The sequence below is a fragment of the Camponotus vicinus genome, unplaced genomic scaffold (assembly GCF_025532165.1).
Source record: "Camponotus vicinus isolate PSW18456_S1 unplaced genomic scaffold, iyCamVici1.0 SCAF_9, whole genome shotgun sequence".
NCBI classification, from domain to species: domain Eukaryota; kingdom Metazoa; phylum Arthropoda; class Insecta; order Hymenoptera; family Formicidae; genus Camponotus; species Camponotus vicinus.
In genome coordinates, this window is record NW_028141981.1 from 16,074,511 (window position 1) to 16,097,635 (window position 23,125).

The 23,125-nt window shown below is 40.8% G+C and overlaps 1 protein-coding gene across 2 annotated transcripts in view; it reads left to right on the top strand.

The window, feature by feature from the left end:
* Positions 1-23,125, top strand: part of LOC145977358 (neural cell adhesion molecule 2) — a 29,019-nt gene extending 5,894 nt beyond the window's left edge. Inside the window, exons 2-9 of one of the 2 annotated variants that reach the window (XM_083109282.1) lie at positions 13,602-13,946; positions 15,414-15,725; positions 16,025-16,176; positions 16,274-16,418; positions 16,600-16,893; positions 17,219-17,608; positions 18,301-18,618; positions 22,045-23,125. In XM_083109282.1, the coding sequence (XP_082965408.1) occupies positions 13,602-13,946; positions 15,414-15,725; positions 16,025-16,176; positions 16,274-16,418; positions 16,600-16,893; positions 17,219-17,608; positions 18,301-18,618; positions 22,045-22,631 (2,543 nt within the window). In that variant the 3' untranslated portion in view covers positions 22,632-23,125. Of the gene's footprint in view, positions 1-8,358; positions 13,947-15,413; positions 15,726-16,024; positions 16,177-16,273; positions 16,419-16,599; positions 16,894-17,218; positions 17,609-18,300; positions 18,619-22,044 lie in introns of those variants that run through there. The other variant, XM_083109281.1, reaches the window with a different exon arrangement.

Consider the following 23,125-nt stretch of genomic DNA (forward strand, 5'->3'; position numbering starts at 1 on the left):
AAAAGGAAACTGCAATTACTGCCGGCGGCGGCTGCGTGAAGAGAACGAGAGCGCCATGGGAATCGAGAAAGCGCAGTCAGTCGTCCCTCCGTCGGGATGTCATCCACGTTCATATCGCCGCGGGTTACGGGAGAGAGATAGGAAGAGATATAAAAAGAGGGAGGAAGAGAGAAAAGACGAAAAAATGGGTTTCAACGTTCGCTACGAAATGCATGGTAACGATCGGTGACTCCAGATAACCGGAAGCTTCGCGTGGGTAGCGCATCCGGGCGCAACGACGACGCCTTGCCCAGGTTTACATGTATACCCGGCGGCGCACACGTTCGCCCTATTCGGGAAAGCCGCGACGCGATTGCAGTTAGAACGTGACGCCGGTCGAAAAAGGCGTATTTTTCTCCCATGCCGTATTGTTCTCCTTTCTCTTGTCTGTTTCTTCTTCACCTTTTTATTTGGCGATTTACGATTTTACTACTTGTAATTTTACCCTGCGAATTATATCGTACAGGGTAAAACATACACGGCGTGTATGTTACACAAAAATTGTCCGCTTTATCTCGAGTATATTGATACAAGTTAGGAAGGATACCAGAGTTGCCTAAAGCATCGTCACCGATTCATTTGTCTTGCATATATAAAGTTGCTCCGCGATCTATCTGACAAAATTTAATTATAATTCTTTGTACAATTTGGAGTAAATTTTCTCTCGAGAAAAATATGTGTTGAAATAAATATAATTTTTAAATTAAATGTGATTAAAAGCAAGCTATATTTTTGCGAACAAAGATTGTCTTGTTAGATTTATTCTAAAATTGAACTATTTGAATATTAAAGAATCGAGAAATTATAATAAATTATGCGCTCTTTAAATATAAAAATATTAATAAAATAAAGATGAGGAAAAATAATTGCTTCGAGTTTAAAATTTACAATGTTAAGCACTTTAATCTTTAAACTTGAATAAACTTTTTTATTAATCCCTTTAAGTATAGAATTATAATACAATGTAATTTGTTTTTATTTTACAATAAACATTTTTCATGATCGAAGAAAGAAAAGCGCGAGCGTAGCTTGTGAAAAAATCCAATGTAATTTAGGTTTGCTAAAAATAGGAGGCTTATGAGGGATTATTTCGGTATTGATATTATATAGAGACGTTGCAAAATGTGTGGTGGCAATTTTTAATAAAAGTTTTGGTTATCGGAAGTTCTATCGTTCAACGAGTTTCCTTGCATCGAAGCTCCGCGCATCGCATGTTGCAGCTTCTCGTTTCCGTGCCATTGCGCTTATGTCTCTTGCGCACCAATGTCGGGACGGCTTCTATTTGTAATGCAGGATCATGTCATCTTCCTTGATATCACGATTTTCTCGCATCCGGCTCGTAAAAGCCAGACGACGTCATTTTCCGCCTCGCATATTACTTCTTCCATTTCGTAACGACGTTTAACAAAAAAACACATGCATGATATTAATCCCTTCCGTTGCTTCTCCTTTCTTCTATGATGTGATTCGTATATGTCAATAACATCAAAACGTATTTCGCACTTGATAAGTAATTCTCTGTCAGAAAGCCTTTTTTATTCAGTCTTGGAATTTTGTAGTCTCGCATTTTATATCTGATAAAATAAATTATTGATATATTATATAAATTGCTATTATATAATTATTAAAATTATCAAATATAGTAGTGATATATTTCTATATAGATTAATCTTACATTATGCTAATTATTAATAATCTAAAATATGACACTTTTGACTGTAAATGTTTTGAAAATTTAATATAAAGAAACAAGCGGTTCACGTTAAAAGACATGTTAAAATCATCGACGAGTATATGATTATATGTCATCGAAATCACGACATTTAATTTCGCAATCGCAGGATCATAAAAGCCTCGTTAAAGCGCCCATCTCGCCGTCAGCGTTATTAATTTTCAAACTGTACGAGGGCTACGCGTCCCGAAGGCGGTTCGCGAGTACTCGAGAGAGATGAGGGAAATACTTCGTAAATCACTCGACGGGATTTATTATCGAGGATGTTCGCGTAAATGGCGGCTCCGCGGCGGCTTCGGTCGGTAGCGCCGGAAAAGAAAGGAAAAGCCAGCGGCGATGGAAAAACGAGAAAGAGAGAACGAACTCGAGGCTGCTGGATGACTACTGGTCGTAAGAGAAGGATATCCGGCCTTGAAAAGCGAGATGCGAAAGCCACGTGGGAGGGAAAGAGTGTTGCGCTGGGGGTGAAAAAGCGAATAAAAAAAAGGAATAAAAAGGTGAAAAAGAATAAAAACGAGAGGAACGAGAGGAGAAACACGCGGAAACTATTTCCACAATGGTGCAGTGTACAATGTTCGGTTGGATACGCGAAATAAGTCGGCGCGGCCAGGCGATATGTGTAGAGCGAGAAAAACAGGAAACCGCGGTATTTCAAAGTCCTGGCGGGCTAACGAACGACCCGAAGCCGGTTGGTTGGCCGGCTGGCTAGCTAGCTGATCGGTCAAACTTCCTGTTAGCGGCGAGGAACCTACCGACGAAAATTTTTCGCGAGCTTCAACGAGCAGTGACTAATGCGTTACTTTACCGCGAAACTTTTCTGGCGATAGAGCTATTCGTTGGAAAAAATAAAATCAAAATAAAAGATGCAAGGAACTTAATTTTTAGGGATATACATGTTTTTATAATTAGAGAATAATAAACGTTTTTCTTGTAATTTAATAATTATTAAATTAAATAATATTATAAATTTTTATATCGAAATAAGATTTTATGTCAAGTCAACATTTACGATATTCATTGGAAAGCGAAATGATATGTAGGAGCATTGCGTTTATCCGAGAACATCTTGTGATTAGTAATTAAGGTAAGCAGACAAATTTGCATTTAGATACATAACAATATTGCTTTTCGTTACATCCCACGCGGCCCGTTGCGACGATGTTTGGTCTCACCAGCTTGATTTCAATAATAAATCAAACACCGAACGTTCGATGCAAACACGATGCTCTGACATTGTTACGGATGCAACCTCCCGAGGTTTTTCCCGATGCGTTGATTACCTATTCCTCCGATGAGAATTCGTTGTACGAGCCGATATTTCGTTGCGCCACGTTGAAACGCGAGATACACGTGAAACCGTGCAATATAACCGCGGCTCGACTGACTTTCCCATCGCGCGACATTTCCGCTTCGATTATTGATTATTCGACATATCATACGCCGTATTTATTTGCCCGTCTATAATATCGCTTCAATGGTGAACGGAGATTTGCATGCACAACAAGCGATTTGTCGCGCGCAATAGCCCTCATTGTTTTAAGCGGGATTTCTCGGGTAATAATAATGCGAGCTCGCGGATCCCAAAGAGGAAGCGACGAATAATAATCGCTTCATTTATTTACGCGCTCCCCCGATATGCGAGGGAGTTTACCTTCTTCTGGATGCGACGATTTCGACATTATTGATATTAAATATTACATGCGACGTATTTGTCGACTACGTTAATCGTCGAAAATAATCGGCCGGTCGTGTCTCGCCGTATCTGCATAAAATGCCTCGCTCTCCGCGTTTTCAATTATTTACGCTATGTTATGCACGTACCGAGTTTACATTCTATAGCTAATTAGAATAATGCAGAGAACGATGGCGACGCTACAATGGCGCGGTGCAGTCGGTGAAATTTATTCAATACTAACAGCGCTAATTTTACATAGAAATCTTGATGAATTATTAAAGTCTCGCCCTTCTCCTTTTCCCTTCTCCCGAGAAGAAGTATAGTCCGGGCTTACGTCGGTATTTCGTGCCTTTCCTATTTGGCCGTATGCCAAACAGCAGCCTTTTTGATTAAATGAATCGATCCTTGTAAATGTCCAGCCTTTAACGTGGCGTTACAAAACTTGCGACTCTTTCCCGAACACCGTAATCATAATTTCAATCTGGCTTAGCGATAGGATCCGGCACGGATTTAATAAATAGAATTCGCAAGCACTTCGGGCGCGATAAAGTATCCGCGCTTACTCCGCCAACTAATTAAAAGTTAGATCGCACGTTGTGTACAAATACAATTTTTTTCCTGCAGACGTAAATATATAGTAAATATATATAGAAAACTAGGAAAAAAGACTCTAAGAAAAACATGTATACCGCGCAAGATTTGTGAAGGAGATAGAGAAACATAATAGGGAACATATGCGATACGCGGGCGTGGCGCACTCCGACAAAAAGCGAGGCAATAAGGGCGAAAGATAGGGGAAGCAAGAAGCCCTCGACCTTATGAACCTACCTTGTGCACGTGACGTCATTATTGCTTTGCATTTATCGGGTCCCCTAGGTTCGCCTCGTAAGCGACGCGATATCGTACGCGCGAATTCGTCGGGAGCAACTGCGAAACCTTACGTCCTCGCGCGAACGTTGGCGGCAAATTACATTTCCGCGATTCCCGCCCCCGCCTCGACCTCGAAGAGCCGTTACTTACTTATAAAGCGCGCTAAGTCGTAATTCCCGTAAAACTCCTCTCTCGCCGAGCCCGAAAGTTCTTTAAACGATCTCGCACAGGGGAGAACCTCTTTGATCATAATCTCGCCCCGAGTTATTTGGGAGCTCCTGAATTCCAACGCGCGACCACTCGAGCGATAAAGTCGCTCTAGTCGAGAAGAAATCTTTTTTTCTGTCTCTTTCCTGGTAAAAGCGATAGGGTGGAAGGAAAGGATAACGTGGATAGATTCGCATCTAAGAGCGCGGACTCCGACTGATTATCTCTGTGGATCGCCGAGGAAAAAGTCAGCGAAAGGTCGCAACCTGGTTGATTTTCCTAAACTAATGGCCACAAATCGTCGTTTTTTCTCCTTCGCTCTCCGCTCGTCGTCTCGACATGGCAAATAATTAATCGTTGATCACCGCGCGAACGCGCGTTCATCTAATTACGCCCCGTCGTCTAGATCGGCGAACAGGTGTTTGAATAAAATCGTTGGCGAAGGTTAATAGGCAATCAGCGTGCTGCGTGAGAGAAGATACCGTTTCCATTGCTGGCGATCCGTTTCATCGGAGATATAGAGCAATTTCATTTGAATCGCGTATAATCCATAGATTACAGATCGTGTCCCCCACGTTTTCTCGTCCGTGGCAAATGTCGCGACGCGGCTAATGGGTTTCTCACGAGCGGAATATCACCCTACGTGGATCGCCACCCGATACACGTACAATCGCGCGATTGCAATAAAAAAATACTCCACAAAGGAACTCTTAAGACTCTCGTGCCGCCGACCTCGATAATTCTCTGTCGGGCTAATGTCGGTCGCCTCTCTCCTAATGCGATCGCCGTCACGCGAAATTGCGGTCGAAAAACTCCTCAGCAACGATCGTCCTCCGTATGTCGTTACTCGCGGTTCCACGCGATCTCGGTTGTCTTCTTATTAATTCTCGTATCTCTTTCCCCATCTCCCGTTTCTTCACGATCCGTTCCTCAAAAAGGTTTTGCTCCGCAAAACACCAAGCGTGACTCGAAAAAAGCCGCTTCCCGGTCCGTCCGAAAGGATCCCGTCGGGATTTCTTTATTTTGTTCTTCGTCTATCTTGCCTTCTTTTCACATATCCGAGGGTGCGAGCGACGCGAAGGAGAAAGTCCCAGGACTCAATGCGGGACTGATTGGCTCGCGTGATTGTCCGTAGTCCGCCGATTGTCTTGGAAACGTTGCCTAGAAAAGAAATCTAGCGAAGTAACGTTGAAGTCTTGAAGGAAAAAGGAGAGGAAATAGAAGAAGAATATAAGCGAACATGGCAAACAGAGAGCAAAAGAAGGAAGCGGAGGATGAGATAGATAGATAGACGAAGGAAAGTGACGGCACGATTTTGCGAACGCGTGACCGCAAGAGCTGGCTGGCGGAAGCGAGACACAGAAATCTCCTTGCTTTCTTTCATTTTATCCCGCGGATCTGGATTCATTCGGACCGACGGCCAGCCAAGCATCGGGTCGTCCTCTAATGCTCGGATCCTTATACGCTCCTTGGCCACCAACACAGTCTTCCGAGCGGAAGGAACACTGCGTCGCTGGCATCGATCCCACGAAAGTAGCACGATTCCTTTCCGGCCGGCCCGAATCGTTAAAATCCGAGGGGTATCCTCGAAACAATTGTACAGCCGCTATATTCCTTCGCGACAGGCTCCATTGTTCACGAGAGGAAGGAGGAGCTCGTTTCTATCTGATTCTCTACCCATTATGCAACGAAGTGGCGTCTAGGTTTTGTTGGATTTTCTTTGCCTCGTTCTTTGACCTCGATGATAGATGCAACTTATATTATTCCGCGCAGAATCTTATACGAAATAGCCTCGTTCCGAGACTATACGAGTAATACTATTTCAAGCGAGATACTATTCTATAGGTCACTTATGGCCATCATCAGTTAACTTTAATTTTAATTTAATTACGGACGCCGGTTAAACTACGATTAACATTAACGTCGCTGAAAGTGGTGATTAGTAGCTTGGAAGTTGAATGTGCGTTTGCGTAAACGAGATATTCATTTTTCCTCTACGCGATAATCGCGTGCGAATTTTCGCTGCGGTTAGCAACACTTTCTTTCCAGTTTATTTCCAACGATACGCTCGATGCTCAGCGGGGATTTCTTTTTTGCCGCCTTGCTTCTGTAAAGAGATACCTATGTGCTCGATGAAACTCGAATATCTGGTAAACGGAAAGGTAACTGCCTATCTGGAAGCGAGTAAATACAGCGTAGCGCGCGAAGATGCGACCGGTTTTGTCGCACCTGCTCCGAGAAGTTATTTCTTCCCCCTTTCTCCCGCTCCTCTCATACATACGCTATCCCGCATAATAATCCGCTCTTCTCGCCTTTCGATGCTTCTCGTGTCGCTTTCCACAGTTTTGCCTCGCACCTTGCATATTTCCACTTGTATCACACGCGATATTCTATCCCCTTAAATTATTCTTGCTCCCATTTTTTAGCTCTCTCACGGTATCATTCATTTTTTCGATTGCTTCATTATACACGTGCTGGTGCATGATACGTTAGAAAGCAAATGCACGCGAGGACAATGATTTTTTATCGCAACTATAAAGAGGAATTCGATATTATATTGTTATTATAAATGCAATTATATTTTACGTTCGATATTTCATAGAGAAAAAATTGCCCAATGTTTATATTCGTTCACATGCACAGGTCAAATTTTTATCAATGAAAAAGAAAATTTAATTTGTTCAGAAATTTTGTTTTTATATTCGTTTGCGACGAGCTTCCGTTCTTAAGTAAATTGCAATTTTTTCCATTTCAAGATAAATGAAAAGATGATACGTATCCCAGTGTATATAAAATATATACGCTTTGTTCCAACAGTTCCGTGGCTATCACATTGGACAAACATAGCTTCAGTGTATGCAACAGCTGTGTATAATGTCGAATGTAAAGGCAACGTGTATGACTGGAATTGACAATTCGAGTCCGGTATATCGTGCCAGTCTTCCACGTGCAACACGATGGATTATTTCTAACGAAGACAACGTCGCTACCGTTTCGTGGCATGTAATTTCAGGGATTACGCCGGCGCACCAAATTTTCGGAAGCGAGCAAAACGTAATTGCCTCCGCGGTGGAAGCATCACGTTAACGATACACGTGTACGTCAGTGAGGTGTGTTAGTTGCTGCACCATAATTTGATTTGTAAAAACGTCAAAACGTATTGTCGCATCTTGTTCGCAACAAGTGCGCGCGTAATTTCGCGTGTTCATCCTGCATAATAATTTATCGTAATTACATGATGATCCATTTTACCGTACTTGATTTGATGATCGTCGTTATTATATTTCGTTCTGTTTAGATCGATACAATAACTGTTTCTTGTCACTCTTTTGCCATTTTTACGTCTATTTGATGTCTCTTTTTTGTCATGCTATTACATAAGAGAAAATGCAACATCTTGAGCATATGCCTGATCGTAAATGTAAGGAAACATAATATTTGAATATTGGTTCATGAAAGAAGTCTTAGATGTTTATCATTCAGTCATATTAGATTGACGTTCTTACAATGCTTTCTTTCTAGTCCAAGAAGGTGCTTTAAATTTTGAATGTTGATTTCAGAGAAAATATTACAGTTGAATTAATTATTTAGAATCATGATACATATATACTATAAATAAAGAAAGAGATATTTGTGTCGCAAAGATTTATTTAAATTTAGCAATATGACATCCAGCAAAAGAATCTAGGTACGCGACATGTTATTTAATATTTAGTTTAATTTAATAATTTAATTTAATTTAATAATTAATTATCACAGTCGATTCAAATATTTTCTAGCGAAACAATGTACGTGTTTCGATCAAGAGAGGGTGAAGGAAGAATAACTTTAATGTGAAAAATGATGATAAGGTTACAAACTTTTTTTTTGTCTAGAAAAATGTATCCTTTAGAGAGTAATAAACCGCGCCTTATTCTTCTCAGCAAGTAGCATGAATCTTTATAATGCAATGTTTTTTACTTCAGCGACAGAATTGCGGTGCTCACAATACGAAACGTTACTAGCCGTATATTAAAGTATAAAGAGACATATATGTCCTTTGGTCTAAAGTTGGAAACGTGATGCGCACCATTGTAGTACACGTTATATGGCGTGGTGAGACGAGGAAAAAAGTTGCACGCTTGATTCATCATAAAATTCAATATTGTGTCATAACTCGACAACTTTGAGCACAAACAGTGTGCGAAGCATTAAATATTGAGGTTGAAGCGGATGAGAATAATGGAATACGTTATGTCATCTCTCGGTATATTTTTACAAACCTGAATTAATTTTTACCACGCGTTTGAATTTTTAAGGAGAACCGTCCGATTCGATAAAAGAAAGTATGCGATATGCAAATGCTCATTTCTTTTTCAATTTCAGAGAGCGTATTCTAGGAACTTACAAAACGGTAGCATAATCAACGTGCGATATTCTGGAATATTTTGCGTTCGGATTTTGCATTTTCGTCGGATGCAATTTGATTTTATTGGCCGACAAACGTGGACTCGCGGCGGGACTTTATCGAAGTGTTGTACGAAGTCGCAAAACGTTGGGAATTCTGATAGTGGCAAATTACGCAATGTGTGCTCCAGTTTCAGGAATTTCTCGCTCTTCCAAACCCGATCGAGCTATCGAAATGCAGAATCATGTAATGAATCGTTCTTCTCTTCCCTTGCATTCTTCGCTTTCTTCATTTTCACACACACATGTTCCATAGTGTGCCAGTTAAACCGCAAATTTTGTCGCACGTTTACACCTTACCGCATGTTTGTTGCCTATTATCATTATTATTGTAACAAGCACACGATAAACATCGAGGCTAGTGGCTAAAGGTACACAAACCGCCATTGGTTTCCTCGTTCGCCATATCCGCGTGCAATGAGCTTGTTAAATAATTTACCACAAATTGGTTCTCTCACATCATCGATACGTCTATTTGTCCTGTTTCCACGCGTCCGCCATACTTTTATCGCTTCATCTACTTCCGTCTAATTTTCCCCTACCAAGTCTGATTCTGGTTTACCTACTTTGTTTTCCCTGTATGTACATACATCCATTTGTCTCTTCCTCTCTCTCTCTCATCTTTGTTCCTTGGTTTGCCTTCTTCGTCATACCAGCATGTGTTTGTTCAGTCGGCGGTTTCGGGGGCGGCGTGACGTCGTTTTCCCGGATGCGGCGGTAAAGGAGCCGGTACCACGTTTGCATATCGCTGGTGTTTACACGCTCCGGACGAGTTACTGACGTTACAAAGTTAAATAGTTGGCAGGGATAATAATTGTTATAAATAAGCAAAATTTATGTTCTTCTTATAATGAGATCGATCATGTCTTCATTAGAACATCTACAAACGCCGATGAATTTATCTTTCTGACGAAGTTGTGAATGGAGAAATGTACACAAAATTTTTTGTATCCTCAGGGGACATTTAATTGCTACGACAAATGAGATCATTGTTCGAGAAATCTACAATTTATAAGAGCCCAAACTCTGAAGCTTGATAATTTGTTCCTTCAAGAAAATCGTTTAGGTCGCGAAAGACAAATATCAAATTGACGACGTTGTTTGACTCATTTAATTAATTTCATATAATCAGGATTCATATTCTAGTGTTTGGAAATAAACTAAATGTCTTTATATTCTTCTCGTATTAAAGTTTGCATATCGCACTCGCATACTGTTTATACTACAGAAACTAGGTCAAGTTGATGGCATATTCAAGAAAACGAAAGGTGGTACCCGACAATTCTGGCTATCGAGAAATGGAATATTCGTTCAATGTTCCTATTTTCGATCTTTTCTCCCTCTGGCGGAGTTAAGGGCTTGAGAAAGTACGTAAAGAGCATTTTGTCAAAGTTTTCCCAGTGCATTTATCTTGGCAGAAAAGTTGCGCTTTGTGTTTGTACGATGACTCGGTATTCGTGCGCGAAATTACCGATTATTTGATCATTATGGATTCGCGTGAGTACGCAAGAATACGCGATTAATTGAAGATTAATAGTCTTAGCTTTTTGGCGATCCTCGACTCTTATCAAACGTGAGACATTCGTCCTTCTATTTTTATCGGCGACGAAAATATCGCTCGAAATTTCACATATTGTACGTAGGAAATTCCATTCTATTCGGTTGCTCGGTTCTACCATATTCAGCGCGAATGTATGAAAATATGCGAAATACAATTTCCGGGACTCACGCCAGTACATCCTCGAACCGCCATCCACCTACTTTCTTGTTGTCGCTTCCCGGTGTGTGTTGGATTCTACCTTCTGCATGTTTGCGAAGTCGTCAGTTTGTCAGCGATGCCTGAATCTACAGGGAAGAAGTCGCTTTTACATTTGCGCGCCCGCAATGTTTACAGGCGGTGCTTTGATCAAATTACAAGTCTCGCACTATCAAATTGCAAAGTGGTCGCGGTGCAAATTGAATTTGCGTGTTAGAAAATAGTTGGCAAAACACATTGCTTCATCATAATATATTCGAGCTCATAAAAGGAGAAATCGAAATAATTTGATATTTTGTGAAAAATACCAGATCCTATCTTTTATCTCCCTTATATTTTATTTTATATACGAGAGAGATTTAATTTTTTTTAGAAAATGGTTGGCAAAAACACATTGCTTCATCATCATACGTTCGAGTTCATAAAAGGAGAAATCGAAATAATTTAATATTTTATGAAAAATACCAGATCCAACTTTTATCTCTCGTATATTTCATTTTGAATACGAGAGAGAATTTTTTTTCACTGAAACAATCACGCGGCAAAGATAAGAACGAGCAAAGACACAACATCGACGATCAATTACAATTTCAGCGATCGTAAATTATCGATTATTAAATCGGCGTTATCGGGGGAGCGCCGACAATGTTGATCCGTTCGCCAATCCGCGCATCCGCTACTTCGCATCCGTTCCTAGCAGCATGTTTAAATCGTATGCACCGGTCCCGTGTATACACGGCGCGAGTAATGCGATGTATTACCGATCCACGACGATGCTCGTGTTTGCTTTGAATAATTACTCTGGGATCCGTATGTGTTTCGCGTTACCCGAGAAACGGATATTTGCCACGCTCTCTCGAGGAACGTGATACACGTGCGAGAGAGCGACGCACACGTAGGTGCACATACGGAATACATAAGCGCCGCTATATATGTACGTCTAGTCTATCGATGGCTCATTGTCTAAGTCATCAATTTGCGGGGTTCATGAGAGGACTTAACGAGGTAATAAGACGTGCGATCAACGTTTTAATCGCTGTTAAATATAATAATCCTTTTCTTTCGTAATGTCTAATTAGCATATTCGCGACTGATTATGTTCGTGCAGTCATTAACGTCGCGATTTCTAAATATTGAACGTGCCGCAGTAATTTTTGCAAATCCGCGCTCTCGGTGAAGTTGCGCTTGCGCTTGGAAAGTTATGACATCTCGCGTCGTGAAACTTATCGCATCGTTTATTTTTGGCACGAATGTTTATGCAGCATATCTCCTTTTTTATTCATGATAACGCGATAATTGTTTTGCGCACTTTGTACTCGGTGTATAACTTTAGCGTCGCCCACGATATGCGAGCGAGCGCGTTCGTCATGTGAATATTCAGAGTCACGTATTAGAGGAGGGCAAAGGTGCGAAAGCGGAGCCACGTGCTCGTTGTCGTTGTTAACGAGTTGCTCCATGCGTACGGCCATTCATCACCCGGCATTAATTACATCGTATCATTAACACTGCTATCGTCCGTGATGAATCTCAGAGCTTATGTCATCTAGCGCATCCGGAATTTGGACGCGGTCGGCGTTTGAGTCATGACGCGAGAGAATAATCGATTGCGCTCTATTAACACAAAAATCCGATTTTATTCGAGTTAGTAATAAGAATAGTTTCGGAGAAAATTTGCTCCGATTTGATGCATCGCTGGATATCGAGAAATAATTGCTAAATAAGTAGCTAGTGACACTTAAATTCTAACCGTATCGATTAATAATTAATTAAAATAATCGTATAATAAAACTCCTTTATAAAACCATTTTATATGCGATCAATGGACCAGATTTAACTCTCTCGATATAAATTTGAAATTATGCGCCGGCTAAGCCAAGCCACGTTTTTCCTCACTCGCCGCGCCCGGCGTTGACTCTCACAGTGAAAAAAGTCGATACATGTCGGCCGCGCTCGCGCTCGCGCTCAATTAATCTCCGGCGGCGGTCGACGATGCCCGTTTCGAAGGTAATTCTCTCGGCACTCGTTACGTCTAAGGTCAAAGGGGGGAAGGATAACGAGATCGCGGTCGGCCAGACGGATGTTAGGCGCCGGCACGATTGATGAGACGACTATGAAAGCCAATAAAATCGCGCCCGACGACTGACGGCGTCAACCACACAGGGCGCCGCTATAAATCGACAAGTAGACCGATTAATTGGGTTCATTCGGTTGTGCGCGATTCATCTGCGTGCACCGCGCGGCAACTTTTGTCTCTCTACCCTCGACCTCGCGTGCACGCGGTTCACGTAGGTGTACAATATGCGAGGTGTACAGTACGCGTGTGTATGTACGCTCTATTCCGGCTTCGGTCCGCCCGGTTCGACGTTCGACCAATTTGCAGTAACTCGATCGGCGCCAACGGTGACTACTAAAACTCCAAATTTGCGGTCTCGTCGAGAAAACGTATGGTTGTGTTGTTATCAGACAGGGCCCCGGTTAGCGTAGCCGCAGAGACGCGGCGGGACAATGCCGCTTGCTTAAAAATACGCGTATTCCGTTGGAGAATTGTCGCGTCACGTGTACAGTGTCTGTAATCCGTTGCGATTGCTCAACCGCAATTGGAAATTTACATCAGAGAACTTTCTCACGATAATAATTTGTTGCATAATAAGAGACAAGTCTTTTTATCCGAATTACAGCTGTAATTCGGATAAAAAATCAATCATTATTCATCAATTAAAATTAATCATCGATTAATTGAATTAGCATGTGGAGTTCGAAAAAAAAACTGGAGGAGAAATTTCGGCAAAATATGGAACAAAGCGAATGTCAAGATAACTCAAAGAAAATAGTATCCTTTTGTAAGGATAACTCTGTCGCTTTCCTGTACTTTTCAGTGCCGATATTAGACATTAATGCAGTGGCCGGTCACAAAGTTCAGATACCCTGCGACATCGATCCGCCTACCAAAGACGAGACGGTCATCATGGTATTTTGGTACAAAGATGAAAGGGACGGCGGACCGATATACAGGATGGACGCTCGAGGGAAACAGATAGCTCAGCCGAAGCTTTGGTCGGATCCGTATGTGTTCGGTGAAAGGGCGCTTATGAAGACGGACGTAAAGCCCGCCAAGCTGCAGATAAATCCATTGGAGTCCACGGATGGTGGTGTGTACAGATGCAGAGTGGATTTCAAGAATAGTCCAACGAAGAATCAAAAGATTAATCTTACAGTCATAGGTGAGTTTTTCGGCGAAAGCTGGAACAATCTACTTTTATACTTGTTAATCCTAGGAGAATTTATGCTAAATATGATTTTTGAAATTGTTTGATATCTCCAATAAATATTTTGATTATATGTGTAGGTCTGCTATAAATTTATATCTATTTTTAAAAAGGATAATAATGCTTAAAAATTATCGTGATTTTTTTGTGATATGCAAAAATATAATGATTATTAATTAAATAAAATTTATAAAGTATAACATGACGTTTTTGCATAAAAATGGAAAATTTGAATATTATATAATTTAATATTATATTTTATAAAGTATAACATAACGTTTTTGCATAAAAATGGAAAATTTGAATATTATATAATTTAATATTATATTTTTTTAATAATAGTGATTTATTAAAATTTATTAAACAAAGAAATATAAAAATTAAACATAATCGGTAATTATAATCTACTACGAGTAAAACATTGCAATATAATGTTTCTATGTAACGTTTATAATCTGCTCGTTTTTTTATTTTGATTGGCAAAGTAATTAATAATTAAAATAACAAAATATTTAAGAACAAAGTGTAGATATGCATATAATGAGTCGAGATCTCAAAAGTGCTCCTATGGGATTAATAATTCATTACTTTTCCAATTATTTATTATTGTGACATAATGTCGCATTTTACGATGCGAAATTGCGGCTTATCGAGCGACGTTGGCGGGCAGATTGCTTTATGAGATTTTAATTGAACGGCGCATATGGACGGCTACTTTTCCATTTTACTCGTGATTTATTCATTTGGTATTATATCTTTTTGTATTATTTATTTCCTTATATATGCACGCGAATGCATAACCGTGATAACGATATCAGTAAATCAGAGAAATAATTTGATTTGTCAACCTTAAGCTTCTGCGCAACGATTGGATATGAAAAAGTCAGATGGAAATAAAGCTGCGAGATGAAATAAAGTTACAAAGTCGAAAGACGCGGTTGAATCGGTTCCAGCGAGCTACATGAACAAACAACATCGAGTCATCGTGCGTTTAATCATAAGAACGATGTAATACCATTTCGAATCAATTAATTGAACGTCATAATACTGGTTCAACAGGTGTTAATCTCATCTACAGTTACCGGCGTGCTGGTGGAAAAAAGGAAATCAAAGCATCGGCTATTACGTGTTAATTCTCATTTTATTGAGGGTCGCTATCCGCTGCAACGATTTCGCGATACTAAAGCTTTAATAATATTGCTCGAATATACACAGAGATATAGTTTTAAATCAGTTCGTGAATAATGGAATGGTACACGTGTGTATAATTATTGTATTATTTTACCAGAGTATAGATTTATAATGAATGTAATTGATCTCGCATGATAAAGTGACAAGGAGATCAGGCGTATAATGCGATATCGTGCGCGTCGATATCACAGAAACGAAATATTATAATCGAGATTCAATTTGCTGACACAGTGCCGCCGAAAAAGCCGATGATATATACCGGCGCCAGCAGGAGTCTGGCTAAAATACCGCAACCGTTTAACGAAGGAAGCGAGATGTCCTTATTGTGCGAGGTGATCGGAGGGTCACCTCCGCCAAAGGTCACGTGGCATTTCAAAGGCAAGATTTTAGACGACTCGTATACGCAGGAGCATGAGGATATAACGATAAATCGGCTGGTACAAAAGGTCACCAGAGATTTCCTGAAGGCGAGGCTAATTTGCATGGCGAGCAATACTCACCTTATATTGCCTGAGACTTCTGAAATCATTTTGGATGTGAACTGTAAGTAATTATGTTAATTAAATAAAACTGTATTTGAAATAATTATGAAAAATTATAATAATATAATTTTTATAATAACTTTTTATTTGAGTTTCCGCTATACATACATGTGTATTTTCGTTTTATATTATATTAATCCTGTTTTATTATATTATATTAATCCTATCATTATTTTTATTATTAATGTTTATTGTTAAAATTAATGACTCGATAATGTGTATGTATAACTTTTTGTTTGAATTAAGAAAATGGAATATTTTACATCAAATTGTACATACTGTAAAATGATTCTTTTTCAGTGAAACCGCTGATAGTCAATATTACAAATAAGCGATTGCATTTGTCGGCGTTAAGAACCTACGAGATCGAATGTATCAGTTGGGGTTCTAGACCGGAGGCGGTGATCACCTGGTGGAAAGGAGCCCATCAAGTCAAACATATGGCTAGAAATGTGAGTACATCTTTTGCAAACGGACGGTTATCGTGTTTGACATAAGGGAAGCGATGACATTTGTATCGCGGCGGCGTGGATTCTGAGTTCTTCGTAGTTCGCAGATAATCCGAACGTCACGAGAAGTGTGTTAAGTTACGTGGCGACCATCGAGGACGATGGAAAGTTTCTGACGTGTAGGGCGGAAAATCCCGTGGTACCTAACAGTGCCTTGGAGGACAAGTGGCCTCTGATTGTTTATTGTAAGCAATAATCTCTCGAATGCTTATCTCCATTCTGTTAATAAATTAAAATTTGGAAGGCTTTTTATTAGAGTCTTAAAGAACGAAATAGAAAGCTTGATCCTTTGTTGTTAATAATTTTAATAATCGTGTATGAAACTGAGAGATGAGAGGTGCTTCTCGCTACTTTCGATGGTTTCAGACGTGCCGGTGGTGAGCATTAAGTTGGGTTCCAGTTTGAAGGCGAACGACATAAACGAGGGTGACGATGTCTACTTTGAGTGCGACGTACGAGCCAATCCAAAGGCTTACAAACTACTTTGGTTCAAAGATAACAAGGAGTTACATCAGAACGCCACCGCGGGGATTATTCTTCCCGGTGGACAATCGCTGGTGCTACAGAGCGTGACGAAAGCCTCCGCCGGGGAATATTCTTGCATGGCAGTTAATATCGAAGGGAAATCTACCAGCAGATCGGTGACCCTCGAGGTGATGTGTAAGTACATTCTGTTTCGAATCGATCCGTGGGACTCGGAGATAACTTCGGTTTCAAAAGTATTTTTAATTCATCATTCGAATCCTTCTGCTATGTCGTTATTCTAATTTTATTAATACATTCACTTTCATATCGCGACATTATCGATATTCGGTGGCGCTGATAAATGGTGTTTTTACATAGAAACGGGTCAATAATCGGTTCACCGCGTGAGAAATGAAGATCGTGAACCACGCGTTGGTGGACAGCTCTTATTTTTCTCACCGAGATGCCCACGTGCCCCACGGTAAATTGAATCTACCAGCCGGCGCCTTCGTATTTTCAGACGCACCGATCTGCAAGGACGGCTCTTCCACCCAAGTGGTTGGCGCCCTGAAGCACGAAACGATCGCGCTAGTCTGCGGCGTACAGTCGAAACCGCCACCCACGACCTTCCACTGGACGTTCAACAACTCCGGGGAGCTGATGAGCGTACCGGCCACCAGATTCGCCCAGGTCAAACCGTTCAATATGATTACGAACAACTGGCACGGCTCCAGACTGAATTACACACCGCAGAATGACATGGACTATGGCACGATCGCCTGCTGGGCGAAAAATCGGATAGGGGAACAGAGGACGCCCTGTCTCTTTCAGATCATCGTCGCCGGGAAGCCTTACCCCTTGCAGGACTGCACAGCCCTACAGTCGACCGGACCCTACGCGCATCGAATGGGTAAGTGAGCCGGGAGGGTCCCCTTTCAACGACCTGCTAACTGCGCCATTATGCCCGACCATCATCGTGGATGACGCCTTATACCCTTGTTGCGTTCAACAGCTTGTTTCCTTGTCTCCCCTCGAAAGACGCAATCGCCGTGAAAACGTTCGTGAAATTAGTCTCTCGGTATCGATTATCGGTGTTTATACGAGCAAGATCTCTCCTTCTAAATTATTTTGATCGAACAATGGACGCAGTATTTTATAAAGAAATTATGATTGTTAAGGAAATTAGGATTTTAAAAATAATATTTTTCCCTAAATTTGTAAAAACTATTTTATTTGTTTCTCGAGTTTAATTAATTTGATTTTTATAAAAATTTATAAAATGTGCGATTCGAGTAAAACTTATTTTAAAAGTCGCCTCTGAGATTCGTTTAGATTTGTGATGAACTGAGAATTTATAGTTAGTTTGGATATGCAAATCTCTTGATTGACATTGTTAATTACTCTATCATTTTTTGATATGCGTTATATATTTGATTTGACGCAAGTCTAGCTGAGATTATTATTCAATTAATTTGGGCTGACCGCCTTTAATCGAGCTTTGCCGCAACGATACGAAAGTAATTAGGTCTAGTGATTCGATGTGTTTTTCTTCCTTCGGGAAGTGGAGCTTAAACTCGAAATGTGTGCGTTCATGTGAAACAGGTCACGAAGACTTTAAAGCCACCGACTCGAGAGACGTGGACTGGCTGATCGTCAGGTGCTCCGAGGGATTCGACGGTGGTTTGCCCTTGACTAATTACGAGCTAGAGGTCTACAGTGAGGAGAACGTTTATCATGCCAATACCATCTACCTGAATCACACCGACAGATCCGGCTCATCCGGTCCAGTTTTCGAAGTTCCCGGCTTAGAACCAGGTCGGAATTACAGGCTTCATCTTTATGCCGTCAATGCCAAGGGTCGGAGCGATCCCGTCGTCTTGGAACCAGTTACACTCAAAGGAGTAGCGATGTATACCACTGGTGAGTTTTATTGTCTTTTAAAGTCCCGCTTGAGATTCTGATGATATAATTATAACTCGAGTTTAATTCGGAGTCGCGATCTCGTACATCTATATCACTCTAATATCACTCATCTATATCACTCTATCTGTCTCATACAAATATTACTTGTATCTTCGTCAATTACTTAAGACGGTCGAGCCACTTAAGCGAATGTTCGCTGGATGCAGACGAATTAACTTTGATCGACAAATTTTACTCTCTGAATAAAGTCTCTAGAGATTATGAAATGTCTCTTGAGTTTATTCTGGGAATATCTTCTGAGCTATCTTTCTACTGGATAATTTCAAGTTATTATTATTGCCTTTAATGTATGTAGATTGTATTACGTCGATAGAGAATGTTTGCCCATCATGATTAACCTTCGTACCTTCATTACGTAATCTTAACATCAGAGGCGAAATAATAATGAGGTGGGTTAATAAGCGTTAACGATATCATTGGAAGAGTTTCGAAACGTTTGACTGAGTCTTTAATTAATTAAACCGAATTGCACGGTGGAGTTAATTGTACACGTCGTATAAGTACTCCTGTTTATTTCCGTTGTAATTATATGCATATTTAAACCAGTTTCGAAATGCCACAAGAAATTTGCTTCTTCCTTTAATGTGTCTTTCTCGTATTTCTTATTCACAGAGACTTTAAATTCTCGCTGTTTTATTTTAAACGTTTGCCGCTTTTTCTTTTAATTTTTATTTTTAAAAAGTTGTCGCATGAAAACGATACGACAAAATTTGCCGACTGCTTCATTACAGTTTTATAAATTCTTTTATTAACTCCCTTATTTTGTACATTTATCATCTTTTTCATGTTGTAACATATTAATAATAGTGGATTTCACTTTCGCGATTGAAACACCGTTGAAATATTTGATAAATGTATTTCGCTACTTCGGTTATCTCCTCTATCTCGACGATAAGTCTTTCAGATTTTGCGGGTAAATTCATTTCGGATTCGAGTCGTCGGAATCGAGATTTGCTGCGACATTTCTACCATCGAGAGCACGTGTGATACAGGAGAGACCTCGATTAAATATTAATCTGCGATGGGAGTGCGATGTCAAGTTGCTCGTCGATGTTACTAATCAACAACTTCCGTCGAAGGTTGTCGACGCAATTACACGAATTCGTCACTTTCGAGAAAGCGCTGTTCCCCTCTACTTCTCTCTCTTCCCATGTATCTCGTTTCTATCAGCGAACCTTGAATTAAAATCCCATAAAGCCCAAGTCCCTTTCCTCGACGCTGCCTCATTCCAACTGCATTTATCGTCTTTAATTTCCATCCTCATGGTTTATTCATGCCGGCTCGCGCACGCCGGGTTCCGGTGTGTGGAAACGTGTGTGTACAACTAGGTGTGTGTATATCGCTGTATGCACGCATGCACGCACGCTTACACGGATGTTACCCCGATCGTGGCGAGAGCTCATCCTGGATCTTGACTGTGTATGCATCTCTACCACCATCGCGTATCGAGAATCGCTCGAAACCCGTCAAACGTTCCGAAACCCTTGGCGCCAATCCCCTTCGAACGGCTGTTCCCACAGGGGTGGCAAGCATTCTCTCTTAACGGTGATGGCGAAACGCTCGCGACGAGAAGGAAAGGAGTTTTCCAGCATTCTCGGATGATGGACACAACTGCGTTCGTGTCTCCGGTTCTCGACTGTATATTCGTGTACGTGTCTTACGATGTACATACGTGTGCGTTCACACACATATACACATAGACATGCACGCGATCGTGAGAGACCTTTCGGCTAACGAACCGAGGCGTTTTCTGAATTCCAAAGAGCCTGGCCATCTCCGTCCGCGAACCCGATCCTCTGCTTGCCTCTTAATCTTTGCTTCCGGAAGCTGCCTGCGTTTCCTCCGTGATCCAATAAGTACACGGAAAAAGCGAATCTCGTTTACCGGACACGTCGGGACGAATACCGCCACCGGACGCTACCGTTGATGTCGTCATCAGTTCGAATGTCCATCCTGATGAGAACGAATGTTCTTTGCCGGCTAAGAATACACGAATACATCCTAGGAAATTACACGTTCTGCGCGCAACGGGCAGCTATTAATTCTGTGACGAGTATACTACATACAATCAGTGGAAAATTAGATTTTGCCTTTTTAGCGATTTTTTATTTAAGGAATTTTTTTAGAAGGAATATTATAAAGTATTATTTTTTAGAAGGAATATTATAAAATAATTTTGACAAGTTTGAAACTCAACATTGCAAGTATTAAAAAATAAAAGCGTAATCTGTGCAAAGTACATTTTTCCAACTCTACAAATTTTTAAATTTATTTTGCCATCTCTCTGTAATTTTAAAAATTGAGCTTATCAGCAACATATCGGTCTTGTCTCTTGCACTGTGTACGACTACTTTGCATCGTATGGATTTTCGCTGCATGTAATGTTAAAGAACCGTAATGCACCGGAGGTAAAATACGTCCCTTGCGACGCAAATTGCCGATACGAAATTTGCCGTTTAATGGAAATCGATTCGGCGGAATACAAAAAGAAAACGTTTGGATGCGTTCCCATCGTTACGCACTAATCCGATGTGGCTGATTGCCGCTTAATTATCGAATTGTGACGTGCGCACACTGTCGATGGTCCAAAACTAACTTGACACAATCAATAATATTTGCTTCATGTTCATCTCGCAAGTATCGTCATTGGATAAACTAACAAAGTTGCGCGGATAATAATAGTTACATTAAACCAACAGTAGAATCGATAAAAAATGCTTTTTACAAATGTTTTTAATATTCACACTTATTAATTATAAAGCGTGTAAAACCTAATGTTAAATTATCTGATATTAATACTAATTTTACTTATTGAAAGTAATTTTGTTGAATCTACGTAAATAAATTATTTGGTTACAATTTGCTACAAATTGATTCTTATTTTGACTGCAATAGCAAAATGCACTCAATAGAAATAGACCATTTTAGTATAACAGAGCAAATTTAATTTGCTTGAGCAGCAAATTCATGTTTTTATGAACAAATTTGCTTTATAAAATTTTTCTATTTTATCAACAAAACAGATTTTATCACAATATCAAATAATTGGTTAACAAAATTGGTCATTTTCGCAGCGAGTACGCAGTAAACGCTGCGTCAACAAAATTCTTTTTCTCCGTGCAAATGTCGGACATTAGGGAAAAAATAGAGGAAAAAATATAATAGTTCCTCACAGGGGAGGAATTACGCCAATTCATTCTCACATTTCAAATACGTGAAGTTTTACCTCTGCAAATCTATCTATTCTATTATCTTAAAAGTACTATAAATACATCTAGTAATATTCCAATATCGAAACATTGAGAATTAGAGATAATTAGAGATGCTCCTACGCGAATCACGTTTCACGCTTGTTTTCCCCAGGTCGCGGGATCTCGGACGAGACGCCCGATTACAGCCTCCTGGTGGCTTTCTTCGCCGGCGGTGTAACCGCCATTTGCATTCTGATTGTCGGGATAACGTTGACGTTGTATCGTCGCAACCATCCGTCGCAGACGACGAAGCCGACGCAGTCGGTGTCGGCTGCGCCAACATCGGAGAGGTCGCAATACGAAGGTAAGGATAACCGGCCGACGACACCGCCGGCGATGAACGAGGTTCACCGAGACGAGCTGAAGGAGCGAATAAATACGGGGGAATCCTTGCCGGATGACGATCCGGACGTGATACCGAGCAAGGCCGTCGAGAGACGGCCGGACATCTTCGAGCCGAGCTACGCGTCCGGTAAGCTAAAGTCCGAGCGAGCAAAGGATGCCTTCAGGTGCTTCGAGGATCTCGATTACCCGTCGCCCGCGTCGGTGCTGCACGCCAAGGACTCGTGGATCTATCCGAACGGTTATGCGGAGAGGAACGAGAGCGGTCTAAGTCCGATACGACCCAGCACGTTGCCGGTGCATCGCACCCATGACATTTACACGAGGAGTTTGCGTGTACAAGAGAGCTGTATATAAGAATGGAGTGGAAGGCGTCGTTGTATCCCCCGCCCGCATCGGGTTCCTCGATGCTCGCCAAATCGTCGTAAACGCGATTAACGACGCTTGTAAATAGACAATAAATATCGTTAAGGACTTCCTCTTCCACCCTCATCGACATTCCTATTCTTGTTTTTCACCTAAGGATAAGATATGTAGCCGTTAGTTTCTTTCTAAGGAAAACGTGATATATACTTGGAACGTCGTTGATCGAGCGCGATCACGTGTACAGAGACAATAATTTCCGCCGTTAAAAGATTCCTCGTCAGATCCCTGTCTCTTGTCGGAAGCCTTCCTTAAAAGAAAAGTTAAAGACGAAGAAAAGAAAAGAAGAAACTACCTTCTATCCGCACGAATGTCTGGAAGAGCGTACATGTTTTATCTACGGATGTTTTGTCGTGCTTCGTGATTAATTAAATGGTCAAATGGATATGTGTGTGTAAACGTTTGTATATACAGATAATAAATCTTGT